Here is an 18,618-nt window from a genome sequence, read left to right on the forward strand (position 1 = left end):
CCTTTTCTGTCTTCTTAAAAAGGTAGCTCCTTTTATTTCTGACTATAGTATTTAAAATGCTCACTGTAGACAGGATAGGAAAAAACAGGAAAGTACAAAGGAAATTAAAATCAGCTATATTCCCATACAGTTCAGTTCAGCTGCTCAGTCATACCCGACTCTGTGACCCCATGGACTGCAGCACGTCAGGCTTCTCTTGATATCACCAACTCCTGGAGCTTGCTCAAACTCATGTCCGTCAAGTCGGTGATGCCATCCAACCATCTCATCCTCTGTCGTCCCCTTCTCCTCCTGCCTTCAGTCTTTCCCAGCATCAGGGTCTTTTCCAATGAGTTACTTCTTCGCATCAGGTGGCCAAAGTATTGGAGTTTCAGCTTCAACATAAGTCCTTTCAATGAATATCCAGGACTGATTTCCTTTAAGATTGACTTGTTTGATTTCCTTGCAGTCCAAGGGACTCTCAAGAGTCTTCTCCAATACCACAGTTCAAAAGCATCAATTCTTCGGTGCTCAGCTTTCTTTATAGTCCAAATCTCACATCCATACATGACTACTGGAAAAACCACAGCTTTGACTAGACAGACCTTTGCTTGTAAAGTAATGTCTCTGCTTTTTAATATGCTGTCTAGGTTGGTCATAGCTTTTCTTCCAAGGAGCAAGAGTCTTTTAATTTCATGGCTGCAGTCACCATGTGAAGTGATTTTGGAGCCCAAGAAAATAAAGTCTGTCACTGTTTCCATTGCTTCCCCATCTATTTGCCATGAAGTGATGGGACCAGATGCCATGATCTTCCTTTTCTAAATGTTGAGTTTTAAGCCAGCTTTTTCACTCTCTTGCTTCACTTTCATCAAGAGGCTCTTTAGTTCCTCAGAGATAATTAATGTTAATACTATATGATGCTTGCCTTTTATTTTTGCATCTGTGTGTACAGTGTATAAAATTGAGATGTTATATTCAATTTTATATACACTTTTTTCTATTTATTTACATGAGATACTGTAGTCAATTTTACATATAACTTTTTCTCCCAATCATTAAATAGTCTTCATCAGCATGATTTTAAAGGGCTTTTATTTAAAATCTAATCACCTGACCCATAATTATTTCCCTCTTGCTGACATTTAAAGTGGCTGTATTTTACTATAGTGGATACTAACCTAACATCCCTGGTTATTTCTGTAAAATAGATGGCTAAAAGTTAATTGTTGGATCATAGGGCATGGACAATTATAAGGTTCTTACAAATACTAAGGAATCAAGTTCCCTATTAATATTAAACTCTTTCCCAGAAAGCCAACAGGCATACTCATAAGCAATATACATAGCTGTCTCACCTCACACACACCAGCACTCAGTGTTGCCACACTCAAAAATATGCCAATTTGATAGATTAAAATATAATAGTATATCTATCTTTCCCAGTAGAGTATAAGGTTCTTGAGAACAGAGATTTTGTTTTCATCAAGGTCTGGCACATAGTAAGTACTCAATAAATCTTTGCTGATTGAATGAATGATTCAAAGAATTGGTCTGGACAAAGAATGCTGGTCTTTGTCCCCTCCAGGTCACCTGAGGGGCTCTGCCCTGTCCAAGGCCTACCCTGCTCTTTGGCATCTTGTTACCTGCAGCCTTCCCCCACCCCTACCCCCAACCCTGCCACAGCTGCTGGGTGACCACTCGGACCAAAGAGGACACACTGATCCAATTCTCTCTCTTGAGACTCTGAGCTAAGAGGTGTAGAGATGTAATCAGCTGGCATTAGGATGATCTTCATTGTAGATACAGAGTAAATGGCCACAGACCATGGGTCCTGACTACTACTACTACTACTGTGGTTCTCTGCAGGCTGACTCTTTTGGCTGATGTGTGGTTAGATACTGTTCCTGCTATATAAGGTGCTTGCCAGAAGATGCCCTTTATGCCAGCTTCATAGATGACAACCACAGCCCAGGAGTGATCAATCACATAGAAAACCAGCTCGGCCTCACAAGCCAAACTCAGCAAGAAGCAATTTATTAAAGAAAAGAAAAAGTACACAGTTTGGCACTTGGATTAAAAATGGGAAGTCTGAATATAGTAGAGGCGGGTGTTTTCTTCAAAGAAATCCATATGGTGGATCACCTGTTCTGTGTTTATGATTTTCTTTGAGATGTAAAAATCATCAACATCACTGGCCTGACTCTATGCCCTCTGATGGCAGGGCTCATATTGATTTCTCATGTGTATCTCCAGGGCCTAGCACAATGCCTGGTAGAAGGTAGTACTTAATAAGTGGGTGCTAAGTAAAAGTCAAAAGCTAAAAAGTAGGAGAACAGTAGGCTTCTACGGGTCTTGATTTTCAGAAATCCAGGAGTTGTGTCACTCACTTCGGATTTTCAAAGCTGGCAGATGTTCACTTATCTGAGCTCAACTTAAACCATGGCCTTGATTTACCCTATCCATCCTCTCCATTCCTTTGTTAAAACATCTATACCAATGTCCTCAGCATGCAAAAGGTCAATCAGTTGGCTACACTAGTTTACCACCCATTTCTATTTTTAACACTGAAGATATTTATTTACCAAGACAACGCGTGTGTTTGTTCCCAAATCTGCTCATGTCAATAGCACTCATTACTGTATTTACATAACTACATATTACATATACTAATGAAATATCTATGCATAAGGAAAGAGCTGTTGTTTTTTTATTACAAGTGCAGTGTTTTGGAAAGACTTGATAAAGGTGAAAAGTATTGTTGTCAATTTAGGGGTGAACAATATAGCTATGAAAGACTAGGTGTGGAGGGGAATGTACACGTCTGCAAAGTTTTAAGGCACTTACTCTGCAAGTGTCTGAATTATTACACTGAAGAAACCAAATATGGAAGTGATAAAGGATGCAATATGGGTGCAGCTTACACAAGTAAACAAATGCAGAAGGCCAATATACAAATCCATGAGTAACCAAAAGAGTATCATGAGACATTATCCGACTCTCCTTCATGTAATACACTCTGAAATTCTCTAGTCTAAGTTCTTCAATCTCATTTTAAAAAATGTTGATTGTGACCCACTAGAGTGATTTTGTGACTCACAGTTTGAAAAGACACTGCCTTAATCCAACTCCTTAACTTTATCCAGGGGGAACTGGGGTTAAGAACTCTACAGATGTCACACAGCTAGTGAGTCAGAATTATGATCCTGGATTCCACATTCTGTGGTGTGTCTACTACTATGAGCAACCTGCCTTCTGACACAGCACAGTTTCCTCTGCAAAAAGTAGAAAGTAAAATGAGGAATTGTGTGATAAGCAGAAATCCTAACAAAGAAAGGAGAAACAAGCCCTGTTTCTCTCCTGAGGATCCACGCTCCTCCAAGCATCCTCCACAGTGAGCTAGTCCCCGCACCCACGGCTGTCTGTGTTTTTAGCCCCTAACAAAGTCATACCAAGCCTCTTGTGCTACAGACACATATTTGGAACCATGAACCCTGTACCTGGGCAGAACACGTGAGCTTTCTAATTTTAGAATGCCTTCAGCCCCACGTGGGAAAACTCCAGACAATGGAACGGGGAAGCAGTTTGCAGTTCTGAAAAGCTTTTGTTAGGAGAGGTGAGCAATAACCAGATCCCTGGCTTGCTGGCTGACCTGTGCTCTACCTGTTTTCCAAACAAAGTCCTGTCTTCAAACACTGCTCCCTATAATCTGATTTGCACTCCCTCCACAGCCCCAGCCCAAACGTGCCCTTCTTAACAGTTAAACCCAAAGCCCCCACCAAATCTGCCCACCGTCTCCCCATGCAAGCTGATAAGAGGGACCGTCCCCCTGAATGACGCCACCATGAATGTTCCATGGTCTTTCATCATCGCCTTTGAAAAGTCTCCCAGATGCTAAATTAAGTAAGGTTTCCAACATTGCCTGGTTCCAAGTGGGTGTCAACAGACACAGGCTAGAGGAAGGAGCAGAAATTCAGAGGTTTAAAGAGCCACCCTGAATCACCCAGGAATTAGGCAAAGAACAGAAGGAGCTTGGCTCCCAGGTGTCTGAGCAAGGCCCTCACCACACCCCTGGATCATTAGAATGAGTCTCATGAAAATATGAGAACCAGATGGGCAGCCTGGGAACGAGGCAACATTGCACAGGGTTAAGCAAGCAGCCACCCAATAACTTAATCAGGGTGTATTCTGTCCCCAGTCAGGGGCATTAACAGGGGCTTTTGAAGATATGCTGTAACTCTTCCCCAGGAAGGGTGAGGTTCTAAGCTGTAAGTGCTGCCATCCTCACCTTGCCTCCAGCTAATATTTCTCTGCAAGCTTTACAAACTGACAACCAAACAGATACAAATTTTCTGTCCCGGCCCGCAGACTACTGACTTCTTAGAGCACTGATTTTCTAAATCATACACTAAGAAGTCAGCTGTGGTTGCCGTCTGTCACTGCGAGGCTCTCATTGTGGGTTCACCTTTGTGGTGGAGACAAGGACAGAGAAGTTGTCCAGCAACTATAATGTAGCCTGTGTGTGTCTGTGTGTGTGTGTGCATGCGTGCACACACACACACTCAGTTGTTCAGTCACATCTGACTCTTTGCGACCCCATGGACTGTAGCTCACCAGACTCCTCTGTCTGTGGAATTGTCCAGGTGAGAGTACTGTAGTAGGTTGCCATTTCCTACTCCAGAGGATCTTCCCAACCCAGGGATGGAACACAAGTCTCTTGCGTCTCCTGCATTCGCAGGTGGATTGTTTTTACCACTGCACCACTTGAAAAGCCCATAATGTTAGAACCCAAATGTAAAAGAGCATCTGGCTCCGAGAGAATGAGACACACGGCAGTCACACTACCACCAGTGAATCTGAGGCTCATGGCAGGCATCATCAATTGACCACTGCCATACATTCCTAACATTACTTTGGCAACAAAGGTCCGCCTAGTCAAAGCTATGGTTTTTCCAGTAGTCATGTATGGATGTGAGAGTTGGACTATAAAGAAAGCTGAGTGCCAAAGAATTGATGCTTTTGAACTGTGCTATTGGAGAAGACTCTTGAGAGTCCCTTGGACTGCAAGGAGATCCAACCAGACCATCCTAAAGGAAATCAGTCCTAAATATTCATTGAAAGGACTGATGCTGAAGCTGAAATTCCAATACTTTGGCCACCTGATGTGAAGAACTGATTCACTGGAAAAGCCTCTGATGCTAGGAAAGACTGAAGGCAGGAGGAGAAGGGGACGACAGAGGATGAGATGGTTGGATGGCATCACTGACTTGATGGACATGAGTTTGAGCAAGTTCCAGGTGTTGGTGATGGACAGGGAAGCCTTGTGTGCTGCAGTCCATGGGGTCACAAAGAATAGGACATGACTGAGCAACTGAACTGAACTGATACTTTGAAGGCTGCCTCCTAAATCCTCACCAAAGCTTTCCAAGCAGTCTCCATCAATCCATCACAGTGGTCATGTGAAAAACTTCACAGGTTATTCCTAAGTCAAGGCCAACATCCAAACAGGAACCAGATGAATAATTTGCCTGAGGACATGGCAGAACTGAGACCAGATGGGTCTAACACGCAGGGCTCCTAACCTCCAGCCTAAAGCATATATCCCTCCAATGTCCCACCTGAAGCAAATGTCTGAGAAGCATTTCTGATGATAATAATGCCAGTTTCCATGCCTCTAGCATCATCTACCCTCCACATTTTGGGGTTTATAAAAAGGAAGATTGAAAGAAACCAATGAAACCTCAAACAAGAAAGCCAAGAGCAACTATGAAGTCATGAGACCACTGAACTTTTTGGGGAGGAAAGCACAAGAATGCCACATGGGATCAGCCCCTGTTCCTTCAAGCTCATATTCCACTTTTGATTGGCATGTGGAGTTTGCAATTTTCTGTCTATGCTGCTCCATCAAAATGTTAGAGCTTAATTCTGAGTTAAGTGTGCAGTCCTTTGTTCCAGCACCACCAATCAGGAATGTACCAAAACCTTCTTGTGTTCATTACTGTTTCTCATTGCAATTAACTCTCAGAGTGAATAAATCTGCATATTTAAACCACGGGTGAAGCTCTCATAGCTTCTGTCCTAAAATTACCCATCTTCACATCTAGATAGTTTCAGTAAATGAGCCCACCAACCTCCAGAGCATAAGGGTTAGGAGGGACTCAGATGTGAAAGTCAGTCACCCAGTATACAAATGAGCACATTTTGTAAAAGCAGTGTTAACCTGAAAGGAAATATAAGTAGAAAGCAAAATATGAAAACATAAAAGGCAATGTAAATTAAATAAAATGCCACAAATTTGAGTTCAGCGTCATCTACCCTCCATATTAAGAATCTAATAAAAAAGAATTACTATTGCTTTTGTTGGTGTAACTGAACTATGGTTTCATTTTAAAAGTTCTTATCTGTTAGATACAAGTAATAGTCGCAAGAGAAATTGATTATGTTTTAAACTATACCAACAAAGAGCAAACTCAAAAAGGTGAAACAACAGATGAAAGAAAAATGGCAGAGAGATGCTAGGTGTTGAAGTTGGGTGATGGATACATGGGGATTGATTTTGCTATTATTTCTCCTTTTCTATGTATGAAGATTTCTATTATAAACATTAACAAATAGTTTTACTTGCTGAATTAGCTAAGAGTTAAACACACATATATCCCAGTGCTGGTGTAGTGAGTGTGGCTGGTGGGGTCTCCAGTTTGAGCTGTACCCACAAGATTTCAGCCATGTCTGGAGAGGTCAGAGTCGGGGTGGGGTGGACAAGGCCTACAAGGGCCTGGGGAGTCTTCCAGGAGATGAGAAGGTCACCCTAAAGGGAAAGAAAGTTGAACAAACAAGCCTGATTTAGTCACAAAGCCCTAGCCCTTGGACAAGTGGCTATGGCATGGTCATCACCATTTGGACTTATCTACTAACTAACCCAGCCCTCTCTGGATTCGTATCTTGGTCCAGCAGGGCAGGGCAGAGAGTAAGCAAACATGGAAAGAACTATTCCATTAACCTCTCTGGGGCACAAGTACCACAGCTAAGTAACCCATCAAACAGAGAGCAGTGCAAGAGGACAGACTGGCAGCCCCCCACCCCCAACATATCACCAACCAGTACCAAGATCTCAAGGCCCCTGGACACTAGAAGGTGTGGCACTGCCCCAGCTCTCACCCACCACACTGGGCCACAGAGCAGCACTCAGCCAGTTACAGGGTCGTGTGCAAAAGGGCAGGCCATACCTACTGTTTTCTGAACCTAAGTCGTCGTGGGGAGAGTATGTCCAATATCAGCCTGAGCCTGTCTCACAGAAGCAAGCCCAGAAAAGAAACATGGAACAGAGGTCGATCACGACCACAGCAAGCATAGACATTTTCTGGATAAATATCACAGGTTTTCCCACGTCTACCCAGAAGAGCCTAGGAAACCCCAAAGGGCCTCAGCAGGAGCCATGCCAGGCCCCTAAGGGGACTGGCTCAGGTACAGCATCCCCTAGGCCTTTCCTGTGTGAATGGATGGAACGGGAGTAGGGGGTAAGATAACCATCCCCATGGGGGTAGCATCAGCCTCTGCCATCACTGCAAACTGTCATCTACAAGTGACTCAGAGGAGAACCCGGCTGTTGGGCCTACCAGGTCCTACAGTGAGGACCACGATGGGCTGGGGGTGCACCCGGAGGGTAAATGCATCTCAGGATGAGGGCTGGGTCGATTGCGAAAATAGCATGGGTCACAAAGCTATCCCCTCCTCCCTGTATATGCACATCTGAGCCCTTTGTGATAGGGGAAGTAGTTAAAAAGTGAAAGAACTGCTGCTGCTGCTGCTGCTAAGTCACTTCAGTTGTGTCTGACTCTGTGCGACCCCATAGATGGCAGCCCACCTGGCTCCTCTGTCCCTGGGATTCTCCAGGCAAGAGTACTGGAGTGGGGTGCCATTGCCTTCTCCAATGCATGCATGCATGCTGTCGCTTCAGTCGTGCCCGACTCTGTGCAACCCCATGAACAGCAGCCCACCAGGCTCCTCTGTCCACGGAATTACTTCATGGAAACTCGAGTAGGCCCTGGACTCCCAAAGCACTGCTTTGGAATGGATGGACACTTCACCCCCAGTCCCAACAAAGTATAACACATAGGACAAGAGGCAGTTTCTTCTGTGGTATCATGGGCCACCAAGTGGCTCAGACACCTTAATGGTTCAAGTGCATCAAGGATAACAGCTCCAGGCAGACACGGCGGGGTTGCAGAAGCACTGGTATCCAGTGGGAGTGGCAGCATCATCTACTATGTTTGGACAGAAAGCTTTGGAAGAGAAGAGCTAAGTACCAGGAACACTGTGGTGGTCTGAGGATATATGAATACAGAGCACCACCTCCTGCCCTGGCACCTCCCTGAAGTAACTAGGGAGATGAAGCTGGGGCCACTGTAGTAGCAGATGGGAACATTCTCTATGTCAACCAGCGAACAGAGAAGCTGACAGACTGGTGCACTGCTGACATAAAAACCTGCTCAATTCATTTGGAAACCTACTTAACAATTTGTTACAAGGGTCGTAAATATATGCTCTTGCTCCTGGAGCTATGTCCCAAGGAAAGAATCCAAAAGAAGGAAATAGTTTCTAGGCATCAAAAGGGAGCATTATAATTTAAACTGAAGACAACAAAAATATCCCCTGGGAAAAGCCTAATTGTAGCACGTGTCCACTTGAATGAAACATTATGACATTTTAAAAGGATACATTTCAAGACATTCTAGCCACATGGAAAAAAGCACAACTCCAAACCCTGAATTTAAAAAGCAGGAACCCAAATCACTTCCTCGCCACGACTAATTGTATAAAAATATTAGTGCACATGGACAAACGCTAAAAGCCGCGCACAACCATCACAGGGGACGCTTTTGTGAGGCTCTGCCCATGAGCAGTTTGCTGCCAACGTTTCCCAGCTTTCCAATCTGTTGACCCAGGATCTCACAAATGCAACAAAGGAAATGCGACTACAAATGTCCAAAGAGAAACCGGAAAATATTAATAACTAAACAAAGATTCCCAGGCAGAAGGAGACAAGAGGGTTTAGGAATCTGGGTTCTTCTTTAGATGGATTATGAGGCTCAGCTTGCCAGCACCCTTGCCCACAGTGACTGTCTGATCAGAGCTGGGAGAGGTGCACCCTCGGCGAGTAGGGAATGGTCACTGTGGGTCGGCAGTTAAGACCTCCCAGGAGCACTCCCCAGGCCCTGGGACAACGTGCAGGGGGCAGATGCATGGGAGCTCAGCAGGCAGTAGCCCCAGAGGGAGCTTGTAGCAGAGGCTCCACAAAGCAGCCAGAGGCTGCTCCCATCCGTTTTCCATACACCACCCCACATGGAGGGGACGGGATGGGACTCACCACTCAGGGCGGATGTGCTGTTCTCCAGGGCTTGGCACACGGCCAAGAAAATACCTGTGAAGAGGAAGAAAAGAAGACAGGTGAGAGTCTGGCCAGCAGCCAACTTCTCAGGCTTCAAGGATGGGTCCTTCTCAAGGGAAAGAGTTGACAGTTTTACAAAGTGGCCAACAGGCAGTCGTAGTGACGTAATACAGAGTGGTGGTGGTTTAGTCACTAAATCGTGTCCAACTCTTTGCAACCCCATGGACTGTAGCCCGCCAGGCTCCTCTGTCCATGAGGATTCTCCAGGCAAGAACCCACTAGAGTGGGTTGCCATTCCCTTCTCCAGGGGATCTTCCCGACCCAGGGTTAAAACCCTGGTCTCCCACATTGCAGGCAGATTCTTCACCATCTTGAGCCACCGGTGAAACTCAGTACAAAATGAATAGGTGGGACCTTTTGTGTAAAAAGCAGGAAAAAAGTGCCTATTAGCATTACTAAAATCTCAAGCTTTTTCTTTCCTGGTCTCTCTCTCTCCACTTGTCATGATGTTTCTTGTTTTAAAACACCTTATAGATATGTTTTATTGTGATAGAATATACATAGAAGTTACTACTTAACCCTTTTTAAGTGCATAGTTTGGTGGCTTTAAGTATGTACCTGCTGTTGAGCGTGTCATGATATTCGTTATGTGCTCTTTCTGGTCTTGCTCTCTCTGGGGTGTGAGGAGACTTGCAGGGTGAGCCCAGATCCCCAGAGGCACCCTGGGCCCCAGCGACAGTACCCAAGCACGCGTGTGATCCCGGACAGCTGGGTCTGCCAGCAGGGGGATGGATGTGCGGATATGAGCGACCCAGCTGGGGGCAGGGAAGCCAGTCAGGGGTTTCTTCTTCCCAGAAACCAGTCGTCCCAACCCAAGGTGGGCAGGTGACCTTGAGGGTGTCGCAACATCTACCCTGGGTACGTGGATTAGGGGAGAGGAGAGGCTCACCCATGTCCGTCTTCTGTGGAGACGCAGCAGGGCTACCAGCCTCGATGGGGCAGCTGCCACCATGCCCTGCCCAGGAGGGGCACACACCTCACTCCAGCCTTTCTGGTGTCCAGGTCCCAGGTGGCAGGGGTGAGAACCCACCCAGGGAAGGCAGGGAGGTGGCGGTAGGTGGGATCACAAGAGCCAAGGCCTCAGGGCCCTGCACACACCCCACTGTCCCATTGAACTTCATTTTCCTTTCACATTTATAATGTGAAAGGAAAACTATTAAGTATGTCCAGACTGCAACTGCGTGGGCATGAGCCCCCAAGCCCAGGGCCCACCTAAGCAGGAGGCTCTGGGACCAGAGGGGTCGCATACTTCCAAAGCCACCCCGGCCAGCAGATGACCTTCTGCGCCCGCACGTTACAGCCTCGGAGGAGACAGAGCAGCACAAGTCTGTCGAAGAAGGAACCTCTAGGAGTTACGCAATCAGCGTGAACTAAGAATGATTTCCTAAAACTGAACTGCAAAAAGATGCCGTGGTGGTCATGCAATTAGCTGGGCCGCCTATAGGTTAGCCCAGAGGCAGCACAGAAAAGAGGCAAACCCCTGTGCTGTGACCCCCACCGCAAGGCTCAGGAACAGTATACCCCTTGCCATGCAGGCTGGGGGAGATCCTTTCCCCCAGCACTCAGGATGTAGACACGCCAGCCCTTGACTCTCAAGGGAGAGGCACGCTTGGAACAGATAAGGCAATCGGCTCAGGACTTTCCTTTAAGCCTTTGACATGAGGAATATCTAAAAGCTTCAGGCTGCTCTCACTGCTGGCCTGGCATGAATTTCCCAAATACTCCTACAGAGTGCTGAAGCTGACACTGGTGCTGGAGTTGGGTGGGGGGAGACCAGGAGGCAGTGGCAGAGGGGGACGAGGAGAGAAAGTTAGTGAAATCACATGTTGGCCTGTGTAATTCCTTCTTGCTGCTCAATAGACACTACCTTTGGAAGCAAGGTCTCAGGGTTCCCCTGGGCATTATCTAAAAGGCCGACTGTGTAATCTACACACCAAGCATTAAAGTGAGGGTTTCCTACCAAAGCAAGAAAAAGTCTCAGAGGTTTCTCCCAGTCAGCTGGGGACCTACCACAATCTGATTTTACTGGCATCACCACAAACCACTCTGGGCCAAAGGTGGCCAGTGACCTGTGGAACCGAAAGGAAAGACTCACAGGTGCTTTGTATACCTCTTGAGAGGAAGTGCCACTGGGCTGTCACAAACAGTCTGTGAACAAATGCATTTCCTTCCCCTCTCCCTCCCAGCCCCGTATCCATCCATCCGTCCATCAGTCAGTACAGTTCCTGGGCTCCACGCTGACCTCTGCTTAAGCAAAACCTGGACTAGACAGCAAACACTGTCCAACCACAGCCAGGAGAGAGCAGAGGTGCTCCCCAGCATCCAGGGCGTGTGGAGGGGTGCTCCCTCAACCTTGGGGTGACTTCCTTACCTGGGAGCTCTCAGCTGCTGAACTTGCAAAGATGTTTCGGGAACTAATTAGAGGTTACAAAACCACCATGTTCCACAGAGGAAGGACACTGGGTTTTTAATCAAAATTTGAGAAGTACAAGAACAGTTCCTTTCTGTTACCCCCCACAATCCCATGGAAAAACTCTTCAATGCCCTGGGCTCTCTCTGCAATTTCTGTTCAGACACAACTGCAGCAGAAGCCCTGGGATGGGAGATGAGGCCTCTGCTTCTCCTTCACCATGCTAGGAGGGTCCCAGACCCAAAAGACAGGGTCTGACCTCTTTCACATCTCACGGGGGCACAGGTACCACTTACTGCGCAGGTGGCAGTCCCAGGCCCACCACTTGGCTTTTACATGCGTTATCTTATTTAGTCCTCACCATACCTATGACACAGGGCTCCTCCCAGCCTCCCTGACATCTGGTCCAGTCTATGGAAACACCCTCATTTTACAGATGAGGAAACTGAGGCTTAGACAGGTTGAGAAATCTGCCGAAGTTCCTGCAGCCCAATTCAGACTCCAGTCTATCCAACTCCTATGCCTGAGACAGTGTTTAATGACCACCCCACACACCAGTCCCTCTGACCATGGGCTGTCATGACACACTGGAAGGTACCAGCTATGACCCCCAAAAGAATCCAGACAACAGATTCAGTGGGCCTAGGCACCAGGTTGATCCATCTCTTCCAGAGGCTCCATCTGTTGCCTCTTGTGATATTTCCACTGCCTCCAATCCCCCCACTATGAGCAAGGTCTACTGAGAAGAAGCAAGGGTGTAAATGTCCAGACTCCCCACAGCATAACCTCCATAAGCCCAGCTGCCCAGACTTCCAGCCCCCTGGGCTTTGCTTGGAACAGCTGGACCATGTGAAGGCCAGAAACACGTGGCCTTGGCAGGCTCCAAGACTCATCAGAAGCACAGGAATCCTCCCTGGAGCACCTGCGTGGGGACAGTTCAGACATAGGCACGGCCGCTGCCAGTGGCCCTGGGATGACAACGCACAGTTCAGATGGAGACTCAGAGGCCACAGGTGTCTCTCGCCTGAGGTTCAAAGCCGGGCCTCGCCTGCCCCAAGGCCATCCATCTAGCCTCCCTTCATGCAGGAATCCCTTCTGGGCTGCTCCTGCCAGCATCCCATTTTGTTTAAATAGCTCCAACAAGGGGAATCTCAGGATTGTGAACTTAGTAAAGGGGTGTGGTGACAACGGGAAAAACCATATGCAATGGAAGAAAGACCTTGTGAAAGACAGACCCCAGACTCGAGGCAGAGGGAACCCAGGCGGACTTCCAGGAAGGACAAGGGCCGCAGAGCTTTTGCTTCAGCTTTTGGAATGCAGGTGGCTGCTTCCTACAGAAACAATGGCCAGAGAGAGGACAGCCTACTTTACTTACCTGTGAGCTCACAGGTCAGGGCCAAGGGGAAATGTTGCCAATGGATGTGGGAACCCATCTCCCCCTGACCACAGAGCAGGATGCCCCGTCCATGCGTGCATGCATGCACGGGATTGGGACCTGGTGACGTGGTGACTGCTTCACCTCCTCTGCAGACACTCAGCTCTAAGGCCTCGACCTGGAAGAGGCATCGTCAGGCCCCCGGCTACCCCGGCAGAGGTGACCATGCCCTGCTCTCACTTCCACTACAGCTGGTATTTGCTTCCAGGCTCCTACCTACTCCACTGTGTAGGTGAGCTGCTTGCCCTAGAAAATCAAGGCTCCACAGCTCATCCACTTTCAAATCCCCTAAGCCAGGCTTCCTGAGCTAAGGAGTAAGGGTGAGGTTTTGGCATCAGGGAGATGTGGGGAGGGTGGAGAGAGGTTGCAGCAGGTCCTTTTGGATGAAAGATGTCTTAGCTTTAGAGGAGGTGGTGAGGAAAGGCCTGCGGGGAATGACCTAATGCAGGCGGAGGGGCAGGAACCAGTGGAGAGACAGGCAGAAGCGAGTATGGCTGTGTGGAGGGCAGCCAGGATCTCACTTCCTCTCCTGCCATGCTTGGTGCTGCAGGGTCATGAGGCTCAGAGCAGAAGCTCAGGAAGTGAGGGTGGTACCTACAACTCGAGGTCTTCAGGTGACACCCATGAACAGCCATGTAGGGGACAAAAATATGTGGAAATGGGTCACAGGGAACCCAGGGTCTGCTGGTACTAAAGTAACTTCTGGTACCAGGTTCTAGGATATCTTCTCTTATGAATTATATTCCAACACCTGAAATTCATCTGCAAACATGGCAGGATTTTTAACTGCAAAACCTGCAATATTGTGTGACTTAGAATTTTTCAATGCAAGAGGTTTGATAGCCAGGTACAGATGCTAGCTTCAGAGTCAGAAGTGATTAGGAAGAAAAAGGGAACACACTGCAGGCAGGGGCAAGGAGGAAAGCTGGCAGGACCAGTAAGACCAGGAGACCGGTGCCTGACCCTGCTGTGAGAATAGCCATAAATGTCACATCGAAAGCAGCCACGCGGCATCCTCATCACCCCAGTGCAGAGTTTCTCTCCAAGGAAGAGGTGACGGTTCACAAGTGTCCCTGCTTACAGAGACACTGGTGACACTGGCTTCAGAGGATGGCAGGCAAAGCAGCAGAGGAATGTGCAGAGTAACTGGCCGGACGGGATCAGGAGAGCTCAGGGGAAGGCGAGGAGGGTTTAGAAATATGTGACACAGAATGAATCACTTTGGGCCGAACGGCTCACAGGACAGAGGGCTCTTTCTCTCCCCATCCCAGCATCTGGAACTCTGCCTTCAAAACACAGATTAAACTTTGCTACCCCAGGAAAGTCTTATTGAGAAATTACTTGAAATGGTTAGTATTGGGTTTCAGGTGGTAACTCTGCAGCAAAGAGGGTAGCTCTTGTGACAAACTCATCCAAATGAGGTTCTGACCCTGCACCCAAACAGCTCCACACAGACACGTGAGCCAGTAACACACCTGTACACCAGCAGTGGGTGGGAAGACCACGGGCGCCTGACTCGTCTCCCAAGCTCCCTTCTCGTATCATTCAGCCATAATTATTATTGTGGCTGAGAGCATTATTAACAGTAATAGCAGCAACATTTCAGCACTTACGACATGCCCTGCATCGTCTCATTCAGTACGCAAAGCCAGTCCTAGGAAGTAGGTACTGTTCAAGCTCCCAGTTTGGAGATGAGAAAGTCCAGGTATAGGAGATCAAGTCACTTGTCCAAGGTCACCCAGCTTGTAAGTGACAGACATGGCAGCTCATGTTACAGGGCCCAGCCGGCCACCCTCTGCTTCCCCCTATCCTGTGGAGCGCAGCCAAAGGACACAGACACTCTAGAAAAGTCCTCTTCTCCTGGATCTAAGCCAGAGGTGCTGTGATACGGAGATAACCAGGGAGTCCAGAGACTAGGGTCATCCGTGAGTGGTGTCACCTTTAGCAAGTCCCTTCACCACTCTCAATCTCAGGTTCTTTATGTTTAAGTGACGGAGTTGGGTCAGCCCTGTCCCTAACTTCTGGGATGATATGGGGCTGGCATCTTCCTAAACCATTTACCTGGGGAAGGGGGGTATGGACATACTTGGCCTCATTCCGATGCTCTGTGTGGAGGTGGACCCCTTGCCCTGAACCAGGATCAGGGAAAAGGCTGTGCGTGCTTGCCTCAGTGAGTGTGCGCAGTTTGCTGTAATTCTGTCTTTCGATTTAGCATGTCCATCGAATATCAGAAGATGGGAGAGATCCGCAACTAGAACTTAAAAGGGCACTTTCAGTTTCTTCATTTTCAATGCCGTCTTGACATGGGCTTGAAGATATATTCGAAGCTTACAGTCCAGGATGAATGCTCTTGGGTCAGTGAGCTTGGGACCCTCAGCTGCACTTCCTAATGACCCGTGGGTGGCCAGAAGCAGCAAAGTCCAACTTGATGAGTCTAAGGCAATACCTTATGACTACGACCTCCTAGAAAATAAGCCAGTGTTATCTGAATGCCCATGAGTATTTTCCATGTCTGTGTTTGTATATCTGTGGATGGGAAAATTCAAAGTGTTCAGATTGAACCTTCAGGATCAGGGAGGTAGAAGAGACAGGCAGATGGGTGTCTGCACTGCAACCTTGTACCACTTTCTAATCCCAACTCAGGGTCTATTATGGCAGAGAAAAAAGGAGCCCTGCCATCAGGACTGGGTTTGAACCCTAGCTCTGCCACTCCTTAACTGTGAGACCTTAGCTGTGTTATCTAACCTCGCTGAGCCTCTGTGTCCTCATCTATAAACAAGGACACTTCCTCGCATGACTACTGCAAGGATTAAATAAAATAAAATAAAGTATGCAAAGTCAGAGGAAAATGGACTCTCCCATACTACATGGAAGGCAGATGAATATGGGCTGCTGAGGCCAGCACACAATCCCACATTCCCATTGACACTTTCCCACTTCCAGGCCCCAAGCATTGTTTCCAACCCTGACCCTCTCCAAAGGCTTGGACCTCAGACCTTGTGTCTCCTGCCCTTCTCCACTCCTCCTCCCTGGTTCTAGGTGTGGCTGAAGACTAGATATTGTCACTGACTCCTCCTTCTCCTTTACCCATCCCCAAGCCACATAACCTCCCACAAGTCTTGCCTCCACCTTACCCATCTTATCCATCCTTCTGCATCCCTACTGCCATTGCCAAAACTCAGGCCTCATCCTCTCTCCTGGGTCTTCACAATAGTTGCCTGACTGGTTTTCCTGACCAAAGCATTTTCACCTCTGCTCCTGCTGCCAGTGAGCTTCTAGAGCACTTGGACCACTGGACCCCTTCCCTCTAAACTCTGCTCACAGAGGCCCATCTGAAGTCCTGCCCAGAGACTTCACGTGCATAACCTGGTCCTAAACTCCTTTTCTACTTGGCTCCTCCCACCGTTCCTGGCAGGCACCAGCCACCTTCCTTGCACACAACCTGTCCTCACTCAACTCAGTGTCTCCGACTCACGCCACTAGGGCCCTAACTTGAGTCCTTGCAGTTATGCAACCTTGTCCTGTTGCCAGCATCTCGGTCTCCTTCGTTATGGAAAAGAAATAAAGATACACATCTCCCACACGGGGTTATTGTAACAACTCAGGTAAACAGCTAGTACATGGGGTGGCTCTTGATGAGGGTGAAAGAGGAGAGTGATAAAGCTGGCTTAAAAACTCAACATTCAAAAAACTAAGATCATGGCATCCAGTCCCATCACTTCATGGCAAATAGATGGGGAAACAGCGACAGATTTTATTTTCTTGGGCTCCAAAATCACAGGAGACAGTCACTGCAGCCATGAAATTAAAAGACGCTTTAAAAGATCCTTGGAAGAAAAGCTATGACAAACCTAGACAGTGTAATAAAAAGCAGAGACATCACTTTGCTGACAAAGGTCCGTCTAGTCAAAGCTATGGTTTTTCCAGTAATTGTGTACGGATGTGAGAGTTGGACCATAAAGAAGGCTGAGCACTGAAGAATTGATGCTTTTGAACTGTGGTACTGGAGAAAACTCTTGAGAATCCCCTGGACTGCAAGGAGATCAAACCAGTCAATCCTAAAGGAAATCAACCCTGAATATTCATTAGAAGGACTAAAGCTGAAGCTCCAATACTTTGGCCACTTGATGCAAAGAACTAACTCATTATCAAAGACCCTGCTGATGGGAAAGATTGAAGGCAGGAGGAGAAGGGGATGACACAGGATGAGATGGTTGGACAGCATCACCGACTCAATGGACATGAGTCTGAGCAAGCTCCAGGAGATGGTGATGGACAGGGAAGCCTGGTGTGCTGCAGTCCATGGGGTCACAAAGAATCGGACACCACAGAGTGACTGAAGTGAAGTGAGATGGGTGGGATGGGCTAGGAGGTGGGAGGGAGGCTCCAGAGGGAGGGGACATATGTATACCTATGGCTGATTCATGTTGATGTACAGCAGAACTAACACAATATTATAATTATCCTTCAATTAAAGATAAATTTAAAAAAATGACTAAATGAGAAAGCTGTAGAGACCATGGCAGGAGCAGGTGGGTGCTGTGCTGTTGAGAAACCTTTGTTTCTTAAGGCCTGGTAGGTGTGATGCAATGCCTCACACTGCTACACACACATCTTCCTCTCTGCTCCCCCCAACCCTCACCCAGGTCAAAGCCTTACAGCACAGTGCTACCCGCTGATGTGTGGTCTGAGAGGACCCCCATCCCCACACTCTGCAAAGCAGACAGCACACAGGAGCAAAATATCTCTGTAAAACAGTTAACCGAGATGCACGGAGCATCTCCTCTGGGTGAGGCGGGCCCTGTGGCCACTCCCATCCATGCCTCGCCCTTTCTTGTTAGGAGGAAGCAGAGTTGAAGGTTCATCATTGATCCTGGACCAGGGCTGGGGACTGAGGTAAACTTCCTCTTGCACAGGCCCTGCTCCCGTCCTGGCGGGCCGAGGGCCCCGACGGGGATTGCAGAGCAGCCAGGCAAGCATGACTGAGCCCTTCAGGAGTTTCCTGGCTGCTGAATCACCAACATGCTCTCCCAGCACCGAGCTCCAAGGCTGCAGGAAGCTGTGACAAGCTGAGGTGCTCACACGCTGGTCCAGTCGACTGACCCTCATGTGAGGCATCAAGGTGTCAGTGCAGAGGGCCATGCTCGACTTTCCCAGAGTCCCTGAGGAAAGAAGGGGTGGGACAGTGGACCAGACACAGGGCTGGGATCCGGTGGGAGATGCAGTGACACTTCCTGCAGGGAAGTGGGCCAGGGTCCCACAACTGCCAGCAAATTCAGGAATCAAACACCAAGCCCTGCCCCCTCCACGGAGGCCCACTTGCCCTGTCCCAGCTTTCCCTGGCCTTGT

The 18,618-nt window shown here is 47.9% G+C and overlaps 1 protein-coding gene and 1 long non-coding RNA gene across 3 annotated transcripts in view; one reads left to right on the forward strand and one right to left on the reverse strand.

Annotated features, from left to right (window-relative positions):
• Positions 1-18,618, reverse strand: part of TGFA (transforming growth factor alpha) — a 110,834-nt gene that overhangs the window by 66,278 nt on the left and 25,938 nt on the right. For both annotated transcript variants that reach the window (XM_081587493.1, XM_081587494.1), the window contains exon 2: positions 9,344-9,397. In XM_081587493.1, the coding sequence (XP_081443619.1) occupies positions 9,344-9,397 (54 nt within the window). The remainder of the gene's footprint in view (positions 1-9,343; positions 9,398-18,618) is intronic.
• LOC145547150 (uncharacterized) lies at positions 3,234-6,028 on the forward strand. The gene is made up of 2 exons (XR_014083580.1): positions 3,234-3,592; positions 5,655-6,028. It is a non-coding gene; the product is annotated as an uncharacterized LOC145547150 (long non-coding RNA).

The sequence above is a fragment of the Giraffa tippelskirchi genome, chromosome 4 (genome assembly GCF_054371585.1).
Source record: "Giraffa tippelskirchi isolate mGirTip1 chromosome 4, T2T-mGirTip1v1.2.pri, whole genome shotgun sequence".
NCBI lineage: Eukaryota > Metazoa > Chordata > Mammalia > Artiodactyla > Giraffidae > Giraffa > Giraffa tippelskirchi.